Source organism: Maylandia zebra, linkage group LG12 (genome assembly GCF_041146795.1).
Source record: "Maylandia zebra isolate NMK-2024a linkage group LG12, Mzebra_GT3a, whole genome shotgun sequence".
NCBI lineage: Eukaryota > Metazoa > Chordata > Actinopteri > Cichliformes > Cichlidae > Maylandia > Maylandia zebra.
Genome location: NC_135178.1, coordinates 21,872,564 through 21,887,910, shown reverse-complemented (window position 1 = coordinate 21,887,910; position 15,347 = coordinate 21,872,564). Strand labels below are relative to the sequence as shown.

The window sequence follows — 15,347 nt, the reverse complement described above, 5'->3', positions numbered from 1 at the left end:
TATAGGCAGACAAAATGTTTACACTCTGATACACTCCAATACGATTGTAAGCGTCTTCATGGTTGCTTTTAGAGATAATTGCAAGTAGAAAGATAGTGGTTTAAAGTTGCACTGTCTATAAATTAAATATACAGGTCAGTGCAAAACCCGTGATGCAATCCTCATTTCGTTATATTTAGCAAAGAATATGTAAAAAAAAAGAAAAAAGCTCTTTGGGAATCACCTTGCTGGTATCTTACCTTTGGCATTTATTTTTATTTATTTATTTTGTATATTAAACTAAAGAAATGGGAAAGTTTATATGCTTTCCAACAAGCTGCTAGTAACAAAGTGCCTAAACATACAGTTTAACATAGGTTCATTGTTAAGTTGTCTGTGTAGAGAAAACACTTTCGTTAGATGCATTTATGAGTGATTTATAAGTCAGTGTTAAGTAGATTAACAAACAAAATGAAATTCCTCTGAAAACGGTCCAGTGCAAAGACTGGACTGGAAATGAGTAAAAAAGGAGCAAATTTCCTTAAAAAAAAGAAAAGAAAAAAGAATCTCCTGAAGACCGGCCGAACGACTGCCTAAGAGCACTTAAAAATCACAATAAAGTCTGGCTCCTTGGAATCAAAATATAAAGAAATGCTCAAGACATACACAAATGGGTGATAATAGACTTCTTCATCTTGGTACTTGCTTTTTATTGTATTTGTCCTTATTAACATAATTATTGCTCCTTTTTGTGTGAAGCTTTTTTTTTCTCAATTCAATATGCACTTGTTGTGCTATTTCAGTGTGTGCAGACTGCACTGCTGTATCATTTTCCACATTTTTTTTTAAATTTTCTGTTATTCCCCTATTTTGTTTTGTCTACCTCGCATGAATAAAGAAAATATCTCACCACGCAAATATACACACTAATTACGCAACAGTGAACTACTTCGGACAGATTTGCCACGAAGTGAAATGTTCTCTGAAAGTTTTTTTTCTTTTTGCTTTTGTTGCATTCTGTATAGTTTCACCGGGGACGTATTTCGATGTAACACACAACATTGGCGCTTCCTGTTCAAACCTCAAACACTCGTAGATTTCTTGAAACTTCGACGTTTAGTTTACGTTTTGTAATTTCACACATGTCCAGTTTTCTCAGGAGGCCTGTTTTAGAAAGATAACGTGCTGACACGTGATCGAAGCGCTCTTCAGCAGCAACGAAAGAGACCGAGCATGACAGCCGCTCATTGACTTCACGGTGAAATTACAGAAAAGGTAATTAAACGCTTTATGGAGTTGGCGTAGAGAAATAGAGCTGAATAGAATAGAATAGAACGCGTTACTCGTTATGTGTTTCATATGTGTAAATGTGAACCTTATTAGCTAGCATATTTCTGTGTGTTTTAGTCACACAACGCTGGTTTCCTCCGTCAGGTTTGATAGATGAAAACAGGTGACAGGAGAGTATCCCTGGACAAAATTCAGACTTTTTACATAATCTGTACAAAGCCAGTCAAAGTGACAGATTATCGCTTACGAAAGGATTTACAATGTTTGTTTGTTTTTAAGTTAGTATATGAACTTTGGAAAGGAAAACAGTTTCTTCTTCTTCTTCTTCTTCTTCTTCTTCTTCTTATTATTATTATTATTATTATTATTATTATTATTATTATTATCATCATGTCTAACTATAACTGTACAAAAAGAACATTAGGTTGTTTACAGTGTTCATCCAAGTGACTTCAGCAATGACATCAGTCTATATCTCAAATATACCAGAATAACCAAAAACTCTTCATGGCAGTTATATTGAAATTGTCTGTGGGCAACATGAAACCAGATTTACACTTATTATTTTGATTTGGGAGGAGGTGCTGGCCGTCGGATTGGGGTCTGGAATGCGGGGCCTCCCTGCTACTGCAGATAAGGAGGCGGTCTGCTTTCCTCCACCCCTGAGAGAAGGGTTACATCTCCTGGGTCTGTGTATGGTTTGCCCCTCTGGGGCAGGGGTACCCAGACCTGGGATATAGAGTATGTTTGGAGAGTGTGAATGTGTGTACAGTGTCTATTTGTGTCTGTCTCCACGTCAGGTGAGTGCTGAGTATTTGTTTGTGTATATGGGGGTGGGAATGCATGGTTGTGTCTGCATGCGCCTGTTCGTCTGTGTCTATATGTCAGCTTGGGTCTTAGACTCCACCTCTCTGGGAACATCTCAGGCTCTCCGAGGTATGGAGACTTATCTCCCCTCACCACACTCCCTGCCAGTGGCTGATGCCCTCAGACGTTGGTGTATTGGTGGTTCTTGGTGTCTGGGGCTGGGCGCTCATGTATGTACCGGCTCACTCCTGGTGGCCGATTGGCGGGGCCTGGTGCCTGTGGCTCAGCTGTGCCCCTTCCGGGGGTGGGGCCCTGAGGCCCGGTGGCCAGAGGACTTTTAACTGTATTTTCATAGGTTTTACAGCTTTTCCTTTGGATAATTCATACTACTCTGAAGAAAGTAGTAGGTAGACAATTAAGTGACTTTACTTGTATGAAGACATCCGAGGGGTTCTATGTGTAGTTATAAAAAGAGACAGACAAACACTGTTTTTTTGTGTGTTTTGTAACTGGAGTGTAATAAGCAATCCACATAAAATAAGAAATTAAAGTGATCTTTTTGTTCTTTTCATAAGCGTAATCTTTTTCATTTTATTCAGAATATCAGCTATAAGAAGAGATCAACATGTCCTCTGAGGAGGAGATGTCTCAGACTTCTTCTGCCTCTTCCTCCTCCTCAAACTTGTCTACCTCCCACTTCATTGGAAAGAAGGAGGACATTGTCAAAGCTGGCCGTGTGACAAAGCTGGTGAACGGATGCAGAGATGTGCTGGTCGTGCATCACCAGGGGCAGCTTTATGCAATGGACGTGCACTGCTACCGTAAGTACTGCTTCTGCTGAGATAATCCATAGTACATTGCAGAGTATATGTTCTTCTACGGCTCGTCGTTGATGTCCATAATGCCACGTTTTTTTTCATGGACAGATTCAGGTGGTGCTTTACAGTATGGAGACATTGAGGTGAGTTTTCTGCTGTTTATTCTGATTACTGGTGTATATTAAGAAAATCAGTCACCTTTTGACTCGTTTACTGTAAACAGCTGTGCATAAGTCTGACACTCAACCTTTTCTGTAATATCTAAAAAATCTTTTGATCTGTGTTACCTTTAGGAGTTCAATGGACGGCTGTGCATCGTGTGTCCTTGGCACAAGTACAAGATCACCCTCGCAGAGGGGGAATCGCTTTACCAAGCTGTGGACGACCCTACAGCCAAACCGCTGAGGACTTACTGGCGCTCCAAGGGTGTCAAACAGCGGGTTCATAAGGTCACTGAGGTCAACGGGGATGTGTACGTGACGCTCAATGACTCCGGCGAAGCCATCGAGTCAGACGTCTACCAGACTGAGAAATACAGGCGCGCTTCACTCAAAGCCAAGCCGAAAGCCAAACCCAAGACATAACCTTTAATGCTTCAGGGACAATTTAAGGAGCTTTGCTCGTCTTCCATCTGACTCTCTGATCTTGTAATAATATAGAAAACATGGTGTTCTGCAGACGTGCATACAATCAGTAAATGTCTGGCATGGTGACTCCTCAGGAACATCTCTATTTTGAAGCTGATACAAACAGCTGACCAATACACAGTTTGTTTTTAGTTATATTTTCTAAATTACTGTTATTTTTAAACAAAAATAATCATTGTGTTTCATTATAACTTTATATGTGAATTTTTATAATTGTTGTTATTATTATCATTGTGTTTTTATTGTATTTATTTTTTTCTTGTTATTAAACTACCTTAATGGGGATCAATTTTTCCAGAAAAAATGGGACAGTGTGCAAAAAAAGCAGAATGTAATGATTTTGAAAATCATTGAAACATTAACTATTTAACTCAAAGTATGATGAAAAATAAAACATGCATCGTCTAATCTTATCTGTTATGCAATAAATAACACAATTTTAAAATGATTCAAGACTGTAACTGCTTATATTGTGAAATCTACAGCAGCAGCTTCTCAGGTAATCAGTTAGTTCAATTAAACTGATAACCCCCTGTCGTGATACTGCTGAATTTTATATATATAATATATAATTTTCTGTAAAAGATTTAAAAACTTAATGTGTTGTTTTTTTCTAGCACATGAACAGGATGATGATCTGAAGCTTGCAAAGAAATATTAGAATTAATTTATAGATGGAATTTCCATCCATAAATGTATTTTACAGACCGCCCTGCCTCCCGCCCTATGGCAGCTGGGAAGGGTTCAAGGGGGCCTCTAAATTGGATGAGCAGAAGATAAGGGATAGATGGAGAGATTTAAGAACGAAAAAAGGGTTGGTTTATATGACCATGAATGTAGAGAATGTATAGACCTAAGAATTTACGCTACAGCAAATGGGCGCTAGGTGGCAGCAGTGTGCCGGGCGTCTGTAGTCTGCTATGAAAAACCACAGAAGAAGAAAGAAATCGTTTCCTGGAGACGCCAGCGGTGTAAGTGATGAGAAATAATGTGCGTATCCCTGCATATAATTGTTTTTCCTAAACTATCTGGACTTTAATACGCTCCTAGCTGTCTGCAGATTGTTTGAAGTTTACGATAAAGTATGAGCACTAAGAGAAGATAGAGCAGCAGAATAGAAGCCATCTCTTTTTCAAGACAATAATCCGCCGTGATGGCATCAGGTATGTAGCCTGGCTCATAATGAGTCTTTGCAGTATTTGTTTTGTACACTCAGGTGCTTTTTGATGAATCTCTTTCAAAAATGTTGCCTAGAGGACGAAATCAACCTCCTGGTGATCGTCGTGGATGTAAACCCCATATGGTGGGGGCAGCAGGCTCAGCGGGATCCACAGGTATTAGCTGTGATGTCTGTGGTTACTCTGACTCATTAAAGTTTTTCTGAATGTCTCTGATGCCAAACAACGCTCCATGTACCCCTGTGTCCGCCCAGTTCACCCTGTCCAAGTGTATGGATGCAGTCATGGTGATGGGCAACGCTCACATGGCCATGGCTAGGACAAACAAGCTGGCTGTCATTGCTAGCCACTGCCAGGGCAGGTAATTTCATACCATAGTTTCACTGGGTTTTACTGCACAGAGGAATTTCTGAGGTCCACACACAGGCTTGTAAACCATATTAAGAGGAGAATCACCATCATGTGGAAAAGTATATTATCTGTCAGTTCTTGGACTTAAATATTAGGACATAAAAAACAGCAGTCGTCTTAAAATCAAGGAAATACAATATCAGATGAAAAAAAACTGTTCATCTGTTTGCAGTGCAAACAGATTATCAGTTTAGCTGGTGGGTGTGGAATCCAATATGCTGGTCTGAGTATTTCTTCCACTAGTTTCAGTTTCCAGGAATAAAGTATTGTCTGTTTAATGTTTTGCTGCTGTCGCTGCTCATACGCGCTTTTCTCCCACTCACTTTTTCAGTCACTTCCTGTATCCCAGTAAGAGCTGGAGTGGAGAAGACGGTGGTGGCAATGATGTATCCTCAAGCGGAGATGGAAAATATGAACTCCTGTCTGCTGCCAATAACCTTATTGTCGAAGAGATCAGGAACATAATGTCAAAAAGTAAGCGTGTATTTACGAGGATAAACTCTTAGGTATTTAAAGATGTTGTACAATGCTCCCTAAAATTCAGTGTATCTCACATGATTTCAGTTGAAGTGACGGGAAATTCAACAGATACTTTGTTGGCCGGATCCCTCGCCAAAGCTCTCTGCTGTATCCTTTTCGTGCAGACTGTTTTATCATTTATGACATACTGTGCAATAATAAACAGTGCATTCAGTGCACGACTCCACAGAATCAGCCAGGAAGTGTAAGACAGGTGCTGGAAACTGTAAGCAGATATTTATATTTATAGCTTTTTTACAAAATTACTGTAATTAATGTCAAATGGGCCTACATATATGTAGGTAGTGCAGGAAAAATATTGTTAATCTTGACTTTAGAGGACATTTAGTGTCTATTTTGAAGAGAAATAGAATGCTATCACTTATTTAATCTTTCTTTTTTGCAATTTTAATTTATATGCCATCGTCGCCCAGAGAATTTGTTTGTGTTGCAGAACGTATGTGATGTTTTGCTCTAAAGTTAAATATCTATAGATTATTTATTTTCCACCAATATTATTTACTTTTTCACCTTAATCCTTTAATATATAGATATTCACCGGCTCACGAAAGAGCTGGAAGGTGATTTAATCTTTATACATGCTTAATGCCAGTTATTGAATGAAGTTTTCCATTTACCCTGCTTTAATGTGTATATATATATTTTCTCTCTCTTTTTTTAGTTGGACAAGAGATTAAATCAAGAATACTGGTAATGCCCAAATGTTCAAATATTATGAATGCTTTTGTTTAGTTTTTTTCCCCACCTGACTTTGACCCCTCTTTGACGCTTTGCACTGTATAGGTGGTAAAAGCAGCTGAGGACTGCGCTCTCCAGTACATGAACTTCATGAATGTGATTTTTGCTGCTCAGAAGCAGGTAGAATATTAATAGATCATTGTCCTGTATTAACACTTAATTACCCTTTACTTACTACAGCAACTGCTGTAGATGAAAAGTTGGACCTAAAGATGCTTATAATGAAATGCTGTGTTGAAATAAAATAGTTTAAAACTCCCAGAAATAAGTAAAGCTGTTGACACTATATATAAAAACATCTGCTATCACTTAACATCCAAGTCATTTTCATGCTGTTTTTAAGAAATATCAACCACTAATCCTTCTTTATTACACATAGAAGCCAAAATTTACAAAATAGAGTTAAATGTTTTATTCATTATGACCCAAACTAACCAGCTGAGTCCATAAATTCAACAAGACCGTCTTTACAGAGGTAAAGCTTGAGGAGCCGTTTTCTCATTGACTTCTATAAGAATGGAAGTGTTTTTGCAGCCAGAGCAGTCGCCACCTGGTGGCCATTAGAAAGAATCCAGGTTTAAGGCACTTGACTTTTCAAACCTGGGAGCCTTCTTCACCTATTATACTATTTATGATATCAACTGAAGTTAAACTAAGCCCAGGTTGTACTTGTCCTGTAATACCAGTTTGTAATATAAAATGGTTCAGTGAGTCAGCGTAATCTTTATTTAGGTAGAAATAGAAAGGTAAAAATGAAACGCTAAATTTAAAAACGTTTTTGTGTTTTAAACAGAACATCCTGATAGATGCCTGTGTGTTGGATTCAGACTCTGGTCTCCTTCAGCAGGTAAATTCTTATAGCTCTGTAAGGACAATCACCACTTTGCAGTTTTCCAAGTATTTAAGAAAAGTACTTTGTCTTAACACAAATATTTTTCAGTGTATTAACATCTTTAGTGCGAGGTAGTGTGGTGATTATCATGTGATGTGATGTGTGCCCTCTACCATGCTATCGTAACCGTTATATACTCATTTCAGGCTTGTGATATAACTGGAGGATTGTACATGAAGATACCACAGAAAGTCGCCCTTGCACAGTATCTGTTGGTGAGAGTGCAGTACAGTTTCACACGCATTAAGAAGAATGGGGTTGGTTTCATTTGCATCTAACGACAGCTGTTTTTGTTGTCTTCTGAGCAGTGGGTGTTCCTGCCTGACTCTGAGCAGCGGTCACAGCTGGTGCTGCCGCCGCCTGCACACGTGGACTATCGAGCTGCGTGTTTCTGCCACCGTAACCTCATTGAAATCGGTTATGTGTGCTCAGTTTGTCTGTCCAGTGAGTTTGAATTGCTTAAGTCTTTATTACTGGAAAGAGCTGCAGTATGTTTTTTTTTAATCAGTCTGTTTCTTTTGTTTTTAGTATTCTGCAACTTCAGCCCCATTTGTACGACATGCGAGTAAGTGTCAGTGTTTGTGGAGTAGTGCTAATACATCTACATGTGTACATTCTGTACACTTATTTCCATATTAGGGCTGCCACAAGCGATTATTTTGATAGTTGACTAGTCACCGATTATTTTTGCGATTAGTCGACTAATCAGATCATCATCCATTGGACGTACAAAGTACAGCTTATTGCACCAGCAGCATCTGCTCTTATTTAACTATCATTAGCTATCATTGGAGTTTATTAAACGCAGCCGTCTGCTCCTTGCTATCTAAAATATAACAGGACACCTTAGTATATTCTCCAGCATCTCGCTCTTCTGATAATCAGCTGTCTGCTTGACGTTTATTCAGCTGTGTAAAAACTATAACTTTAATCTCAGCCAAACCGATTTACTCAGAAACAAATAAAATACTGAAAAAGGCCAAATAATAACATTTGTAAGTGATCTAATTGACTTGTATATCATGTTTAGCCTTAGTAGCGAAAGACAGCGGGGGGTTTGAAAACGATTGCTCTAGTGAGCCTTGAACCCCGGCTCGCTATCGAGCTGGTGGGTAACAGACGTCTCCGAAAACGTCGGAGCGCTTTTGAAAATATGTGGTGTCTTCATAAACTGAGCAGATATTTGAGGTTTACACAGCTACATCCTCGCCTGAAAAATGTTAAACGTTTATTTTGTGCCCCAGAAAGAATAATAAGAGTAATATTAAAACTAACTAGCTGCCGCCATTGTTGGAAACTGAGCAGGGCCGCGCTATGAATTCTGGGACACAGCTTCTTCTTCTTCGAGGTTTAACGGCAGCTGGCATCCTTCTTCATGCAGCGCTGCCATCTTCTGTCTCAGTCCGTTATTACACTCTTGAACCCTTCTACTTATTCCTGCGTCTTTTGGGATCTTACAAAGCTTCAAACGACGCGTCGACTATTAAATTGGTCGTCGACGATTTTGATAGTCGACTAATCGTGGCAACCCTATTCCATATGTCTTTGAACATTGGCTTTTTCAAAAATATTTTTTGCCTCTGTACAACAGCACAGTGGATTTGTATCAGGTCTGAAGTGCAGACTGTTTTAATTCAAGGGGTCCAAAAAATATTACATTAACTGTTCAGCAAATACAGCCCTGTTTATATACAGTCCACCATTATGACAAGGTGATGCCTGTTTCCCTGTTATTTCTTGACAAATTAAGGAGAACTTTCTTTGGATAGATGAAACCACGGTTAACTTGTCCAAGAATTATGGGAAGTGAAAAGTATGGAGGAGGAGTGAAACAGATCATGATCTGGAGCATACCATTTATCTGTTAAAAATATTGGAGGCAGTGTTATGGCATGGACATGTATGGCTCCCAGTGGAGGCAAGCCAATAGTGTTGATGCTGTGAATGCTGATAACCGTAGCAGGATGAACTGTGAAGCGTGCAGGTCTATACTCTCTGCTCAGCCAAATGCTGAGTTTCACAACGCAAATGGATAATGACCCAAAGCATACTGCAAAAGCAACCAAATAGGATATTCTTAAATGGCTGAATCACCTCAACTCGATACAATATGCTTTTAGCTACTAAAACCAGAGACCCACAAACAAGCCTGGGTGAAGGCCTAGCAGAGCATCTAACAAGAGCAAAAGGAGCATTTGATCCACTGACTGCAAAGGACCTTTATCCAACTATTGAAACTAACCTTATGTGATGTTGTTAGTTTGATCAGTTCATTTTAGGCACCTGAAAGTGAAGGGCTGTGTATAAAGAAGTCTATAATAATTAAACAGTGCAAAATTTTATTTAAACACCTTAAAGCTTAAAGTCTGAACTTCAACTTCCATTTAAATCATGTGTTGTTTTTTTCTTTTTAGGACTGCCTTCAAAATCCAGCTACCACAGATAGTCAAGCCCAAAAAGAAGAAACTGAAACAACCAATGTGATGGGGGATTTTTTTGTGTTTGTTTTCTCATACTAATACAGTGAATTTAAATATACTTGTGAGGCAGTATAGCCTTATGGACATGTGGAGTAACACCGATTGTCTTCATGTTCACCGAGGCTGGTACTCATGTTTGTAAAAACATAATTCAGACATGACTGAAAATAAGTCTCGTTTTCTTCGTCTTGGGTAAAAATCACTCACCCAAAATTAAAACAGACACCGTTTTGTTATGATTTCATTATTTTTACATTAAAAAGACACCGTAATAAACGTATGTTTTTGTTTCATTTTTACAATAATCGTAATAGTGCTGTCTCCATCGTGATCTCAGAAAGGTTTGGGTGTTTTTTCTCCACAGAGTTCAAAATAAGCCTTTATTAACAGAGGACTGCAAATCACGCATGTGCTCACAGTCAGCTCATCATCACTTCAGATAAATAAGTGTCCAGCTGTGCTCCCAACAGGAAATCAAACACTGAACACCATAAAGCTGCTTTTTAAACACACAGAAATCTAATCAAGGTTCAGCTCCACACTCAGTAAACTCAGCATGACTTCTTGAACAGAGGTGCTTTATTTTCATACATCCTGTTCTGAAAACTGGAATAAGGGATATTGTTCCAAGTTCCCATAAAGTAGTGAAAAAGCCAGAGAGAGTTTTCAAACTTTAAGTGTTAGGGTGATCATCGCTGAACTGGAACGATGTTACATCTGAAAAATACAAAAATCAAGAATAACTTTTTACTTCTTATGGACATGATATGATGAATTTTAAGTATGTGTACTAAAAAGTGTTTTACTAGTGTCACTACATGGCAAATTGTAGAAATAATATGCCAAGAAACAATTTTTCAGCATTTTCTTGGCATTGAGGGCATCACTTGTTTTTGTTTCCAAATATCTATTAATCTCCAAACTCGTACAACTCAGGAGCTGCATCCTCTGAAGGTGTGCACTACATAGGACACAAAGCCCACACTGAGCTGCAACTGTGACAGCAGCAGAGGTAGAGTAGTATATTTTTGAGGGATATGAGGGTGAGAGAATAAACCACAGTATTTCAGATGATGCAAGAAAATTAATTATTCATTCATTCATTCATTTTTAAATTTGAAAACTTCTCACAGCCCCGAGCAGGTGTTGGATTTTATATCCAGTAAAAATTTAGAATGGCGTTTTCCCAGATGATGTGATAGGACACAAACTTCGTTGGCAGCATAGAAATGGGAGAGACTTTGCTACAGTGCTGCAACACGGTCAGCCTTTAAAGGATGCATCCCCTGAGCTGGGGGAGAGCTTGAGTCTATATCAAACATGTCATTTTACCACAGTCGTGCACTCACCCCAGCAAACCTCTGCCTGACCACCGCTGTGGAGTCAGGCTCATCTGAACTTTCTGGCCAGCCCGGATCACCGAGACGTGCAATGGTTTCTGCAGAGGAATGTCAAATTACAGTTTGCAGACTCAAATAACAACAAGGGAGATGCTTTTAAGAAACAAAAACAAAAAATCAAAACATTGCATTCTCTCATTATGACAAAGTTAAATACAAATGAAATTATATGCAAAGTATGACTTCTTATGCATCACAAGCTTCATGCATCAACAAAAATAAACTGTAATGGAATATTAAGAAATGAAGTTTGATTAATTGCCCATTGAGTTTTCTGTGGTTCTTACCCCTTCACTGTGTTGCACCACAGAAGCAATATTCTGGAGGTTCTGAAAGTTCCCTGAGTTCACAGAACCAAACTCGATCAGCTGATCACCGACTCGGAGCCCCTTTTAAAAGAAACAATCACTAAAATTATAGGAGAACCCCCCCAACAATGTTTTGCAGTACAAACTGAAAACAGCTGCTAGCTACAAAAGTTCACATCACTCACAGCTCCACAGGCAGGTGATCCCTCTGTCACAGCATCAAGCTGAGCAAAAGGTGGAGGCAGCGTAACCTGATGTTCCATTGCCTCCTCCTGGGCTTCTGCCTCATCCTGTTCCCGCTTGGCTTTCTCTCGAGCATGCAACTTGTGTAGGGCTTCTTCTATCTCCGCCATGATGGTCTTGTGATCGTTCTGTAAACCTGAGTATAGAATAAATATCTTAATAGGGTTAAAACCAATCTGAAATCAAAGAAATATAATAAATAATAAGTATACATTAAAACATTAAATAACATATTAAGTAAACAAAAATATATAATATACACCCAATAGCCACTTTGTTGAAGACATCTGTTCAACTGCTTGTCAATGCAAATACCTAATCAGCCAATAACATGGCAGCAGCTACACTAAATGTAGCAGGGAGGCTGGTCTGAGTCTTTTAGAATCTGCTGAGATTTTCTCAACCAACCATCTCTAGGGTTTACAGAGACTGGTCAGAAAAACAGAAAATGTCCAGTAAGTGGCAGTTCTCCGGCAGTTCTTATTGTATATTTATTTTATTTTATTCTACTGTATATAGTATTTTATTTTATTCTATTCTGTACAGTTGTGTACTGTATTTATTCTTATTGTATTCTAATTTTTGCCTCATAACTTTTGCACTGTCCACTTCCTGCTGTGACAAAACAAATTTCCCACGTGTGGGACTAATAAAGGTTATCTTATCTTATCTTATCTTAAAATACTTTGCTGATGTCAGAGGTCAGATGAGAATGGCTTCGAGCTAATAGGAAGGCAACAGTAACTCAAATAACCACTCGTTTAAGCTATGCTGGAGTATCTCTGAACTCACAACATCTGGAACATTGAAACATATGAGCTACAGCAACAGAAGACCACACAAGGCGCTACACCTGTCAACTAAGAACAAGAAACTACAGCTACAATCGGGAGGGGCTCATCAAAATCAAACAACAGAAGATTGGAAAAATGTTTCCTGGTCTGATGAGTTTTTCATTTCTGCTGCAACAAAAGCACGAATCCACTGCATCAGCAGTTCAAGTAGATTATGGTGGTGTAATGGTGTTGGGGATATTTTCTTGGTCCACTCTGGGTCCTTAGTACTGAGTGAGCATCATTTAAACTTCCCACCCTACCAGAGTATTGTTGCTGAACATGTTCATCCCATTTTTAGCACCTTGTTGAATCTATGCATTGAAGCATTAATGCAGCTCTGAAGGCAAAGGTGGGTGCAGTCTGGTGTACACTCTGGCAAGTGTATTACATCTTAGAAAAATAAATGGCATTTAAAATGCTTACTACATGTATTTAAAACCAAATAGAATTATCTGTTGGTGTCATCTTTAAAATATTTTAGTGACCATTAACATGTACTTTTGTTTCATCATGCCTTGGGAACGTAGATAAGTTATCTGAAATACTACTTTAACTTTTAAAAACGCACCGCACACGTGGTGTGTGCGTAAATTATGAGATATCAGTTTGTGCTTTGATAGCATACATCAGTTTTTCTGCCACACAACATAAAGAGACATTATCTGCCACCAGAGATGGGCAGTAGCGCGTTACTTGTAACACGTTACTGTAATCCGATTACTTTTTTCAAGTAACGAGTAAAGTAAGGGATTACTATTGCAAAAAATGGTAATTAGATTACCGTTACTTTCCCGTAGGAACGCTGCGTTACTGCGTTACTAAAACCGTGGGTTTTTTGCAAGAATGTCTCATGACAGTGACGTAAGCAAGTGCGACGTTTGTGACAACAGCTGTGTGCAGATCAACAGTGGATAATATATCGAGTACTGACCTTACTTTGAGTTTGATTCCATAAAAAGTGACAAAAACATTAGCGTCTGTTGTGCGTGGGAAGAAAACTTATTTTTACAGCGAAAAAAAACCCCTAAACCTCCAAGCAAGCACCGAGTGCGCAACGACGTAATGGGAAACTCACAGAGAAACTCGCGGATTCTTCCACTGACCGCCGCAGCACACCTGCACCAGGGTAAACCTCCGCCTACCCGACTCCTGCTTTACAGGTGAAAATAGAGCAAAAGGAGCGCTAGTCTTTGATTTTATTTATTTTCTGCTGTGTTTTACTTGCATCTATTTGAAAGAGTGAGTGTAAACACACACACAAAAAGAAAAAATTATGTGCTGGAATGTGCAGAAAATAGGTTTAAATATTAAACAAATTTCTTCCAGTCAGAGAATGTTGCATATAATTTAATTTTTGCTTGATGCATAAAGTTAAAAGATTAAAACTAATAAAACAAGTTTTAAAAAGGGACTTTTCCATTTGATTACATTTTGTATGATGGATTATGCAGAAAAAGTAGAATTGGGCTGAAAGATCTATCGCTTTATCACCTATTCAGGTTGTAAATCGTGTTTTTAAAAAGTAACTAAGTAATTAATTACTTTTGAAAATAAGTAATCAGTAAAGTAACGGGATTACTTTTGGGGAAGTAATCAGTAATTAGTTACTGATTACTTTTTTCAAGTAACTTGACCAACACTGTCTGCCACACAGTCAAACACGACATGCGTGTCTCCAGCTGTCAGGGAAACCACTGAAAGCAAACAAACTGCTGCTCACATGAAATGTTGTGCCTAGCCGTCCTAATCTGGTACAGATTAACATCTGCTCGTGGGTAACCCTCCGCATCCACCAAAGAGTCTTCAACTCCGACCCCCTGCTGTAAATAAAAGTAAACAAAGGCGATTAAAAAAAACTTACTGTGACTTAGCTTTGTGCTACGTTTTGCTAATAATATGGTCGCCGACTTACGTCTTGTAGGACATCGTAATACGCCTTTATCTGCTCTTCAATTTCATCTTTCTTCTTGATGAGGTTTTTAACATCATCCATTGTTATTTCGGAGTTTACAGGAATGTTTTCATCTGTCATCTTCATGGCTGCTCCAACTAGTGCTTCCGGTGTAACGCCTGTTTCTTCTTCGCTTGTCTTTATTTGGCAGTAAAGCGCCCCGCTGCCCCTCAATGATTTGCTCGTTGTACGAAAACATTTTAGACGATCTTTAAACTGGTATTACTGCCAACAGCACAAATAATAATGAAATTACTGTTGGTCATTGTTATGGTGTCCAAAACAACTACAGCCGAAAAGCGCAGAATTAGAATGAAATAACTAATAATTTAAATGACACATATAGAATTTCTAAAAAATACCTAAACTGGAACATTTAAACTTTGGCTCATATTTTTTATACTCCAGTGGAAAACACGTTCACCACTGGGTTCCATCAGTACAAAGACCAAATAAAAAACTTCCGACATCTCATACACAACAGTGATCAATGATTCTTCCTTTTGTGCATCTCTCAGCTCAGATGTTTTTGTCCTCTACCTGCTTCCATCTGAGAAGCAGAGCTGTAAGCTCTCGGGGCCCTCTTCTGTTGAACAAGCTCGTTTGGTTTGGGAGAGAAACACCCTCTCTATTTTTAAGATTAGGTTCAAAACTCTCCTTTTTGATATAGCTCATTGTTTATATGTTTATATGAGACTTTACTCTTAGTTATTATGCCGAGACTCTCTTCCACTCGACTGAAGATCTAGATTAGGCAACAATATTCACAAAAAAATAAATAAAAAATTAGGTCAACTTATTGCCTGTGTATCCTGAATGACTAGGACCC

General features: G+C 38.6%; 3 protein-coding genes across 4 annotated transcripts; 2 read left to right on the top strand and 1 right to left on the bottom strand.

Moving 5' to 3' along the window:
• The first annotated feature begins 1,023 nt into the window (after positions 1-1,023).
• LOC101466407 (Rieske domain-containing protein) lies at positions 1,024-3,989 on the top strand. The gene is made up of 4 exons (XM_004544686.2): positions 1,024-1,254; positions 2,676-2,897; positions 3,003-3,037; positions 3,188-3,989. The coding sequence occupies exons 2-4, from the start codon at positions 2,702-2,704 to the stop codon at positions 3,476-3,478; spliced, it is 522 nt and encodes a 173-aa protein (XP_004544743.2). The 5' UTR covers positions 1,024-1,254; positions 2,676-2,701; the 3' UTR covers positions 3,479-3,989.
• A 428-nt stretch (positions 3,990-4,417) lies between these two features.
• On the top strand, positions 4,418-10,060 carry gtf2h3 (general transcription factor IIH, polypeptide 3). 2 transcript variants are annotated; one of them, XM_004544685.2, is made up of 14 exons: positions 4,418-4,512; positions 4,592-4,704; positions 4,796-4,875; positions 4,974-5,080; positions 5,462-5,604; positions 5,695-5,757; positions 6,201-6,230; positions 6,332-6,360; positions 6,454-6,528; positions 7,202-7,255; positions 7,447-7,515; positions 7,609-7,744; positions 7,829-7,865; positions 9,715-10,060. In XM_004544685.2, the coding sequence occupies exons 2-14, from the start codon at positions 4,695-4,697 to the stop codon at positions 9,782-9,784; spliced, it is 903 nt and encodes a 300-aa protein (XP_004544742.1). In that variant the 5' UTR covers positions 4,418-4,512; positions 4,592-4,694; the 3' UTR covers positions 9,785-10,060. The 2 variants fall into 2 exon arrangements, with proteins under 2 accessions (XP_004544742.1, XP_076747005.1); XM_076890890.1 differs by having other exon boundaries at positions 4,439-4,512; positions 4,602-4,704.
• A 281-nt stretch (positions 10,061-10,341) lies between these two features.
• On the bottom strand, positions 10,342-14,661 carry psmd9 (proteasome 26S subunit, non-ATPase 9). Its single transcript, XM_004544683.5, has 6 exons — positions 14,480-14,661; positions 14,288-14,387; positions 11,674-11,867; positions 11,468-11,569; positions 11,130-11,218; positions 10,342-10,497 (listed from the first exon to the last, which is right to left on the bottom strand). Exons 1-6 carry the CDS (start codon positions 14,603-14,605, stop codon positions 10,470-10,472), a joined length of 639 nt encoding a protein of 212 aa, XP_004544740.2. The 5' UTR covers positions 14,606-14,661; the 3' UTR covers positions 10,342-10,469.
• Positions 14,662-15,347: the final 686 nt, after the last annotated feature.

Coding starts and splice junctions, on each gene's coding strand:
- gtf2h3 (XM_004544685.2), top strand. Junction 6,231..6,331: donor GCTCACGAAAGAGCTGGAAG/GTGATTTAATCT, acceptor CTCTTTTTTTAG/TTGGACAAGAGATTAAATCA. Junction 7,516..7,608: donor CCCTTGCACAGTATCTGTTG/GTGAGAGTGCAG, acceptor TCTTCTGAGCAG/TGGGTGTTCCTGCCTGACTC.
- psmd9 (XM_004544683.5), bottom strand. CDS start 14,605: ATGAAGATGACAGATGAAAACATTCCTGTAAACTCCGAAATAACAATG. Junction 14,388..14,479: donor ATTACGATGTCCTACAAGAC/GTAAGTCGGCGA, acceptor TTTTATTTACAG/CAGGGGGTCGGAGTTGAAGA. Junction 11,219..11,467: donor TGGTGCAACACAGTGAAGGG/GTAAGAACCACA, acceptor ATTCCTCTGCAG/AAACCATTGCACGTCTCGGT.
- LOC101466407 (XM_004544686.2), top strand. CDS start 2,702: ATGTCCTCTGAGGAGGAGATGTCTCAGACTTCTTCTGCCTCTTCCTCC. Junction 2,898..3,002: donor AATGGACGTGCACTGCTACC/GTAAGTACTGCT, acceptor TTTCATGGACAG/ATTCAGGTGGTGCTTTACAG. Junction 3,038..3,187: donor TACAGTATGGAGACATTGAG/GTGAGTTTTCTG, acceptor TGTTACCTTTAG/GAGTTCAATGGACGGCTGTG.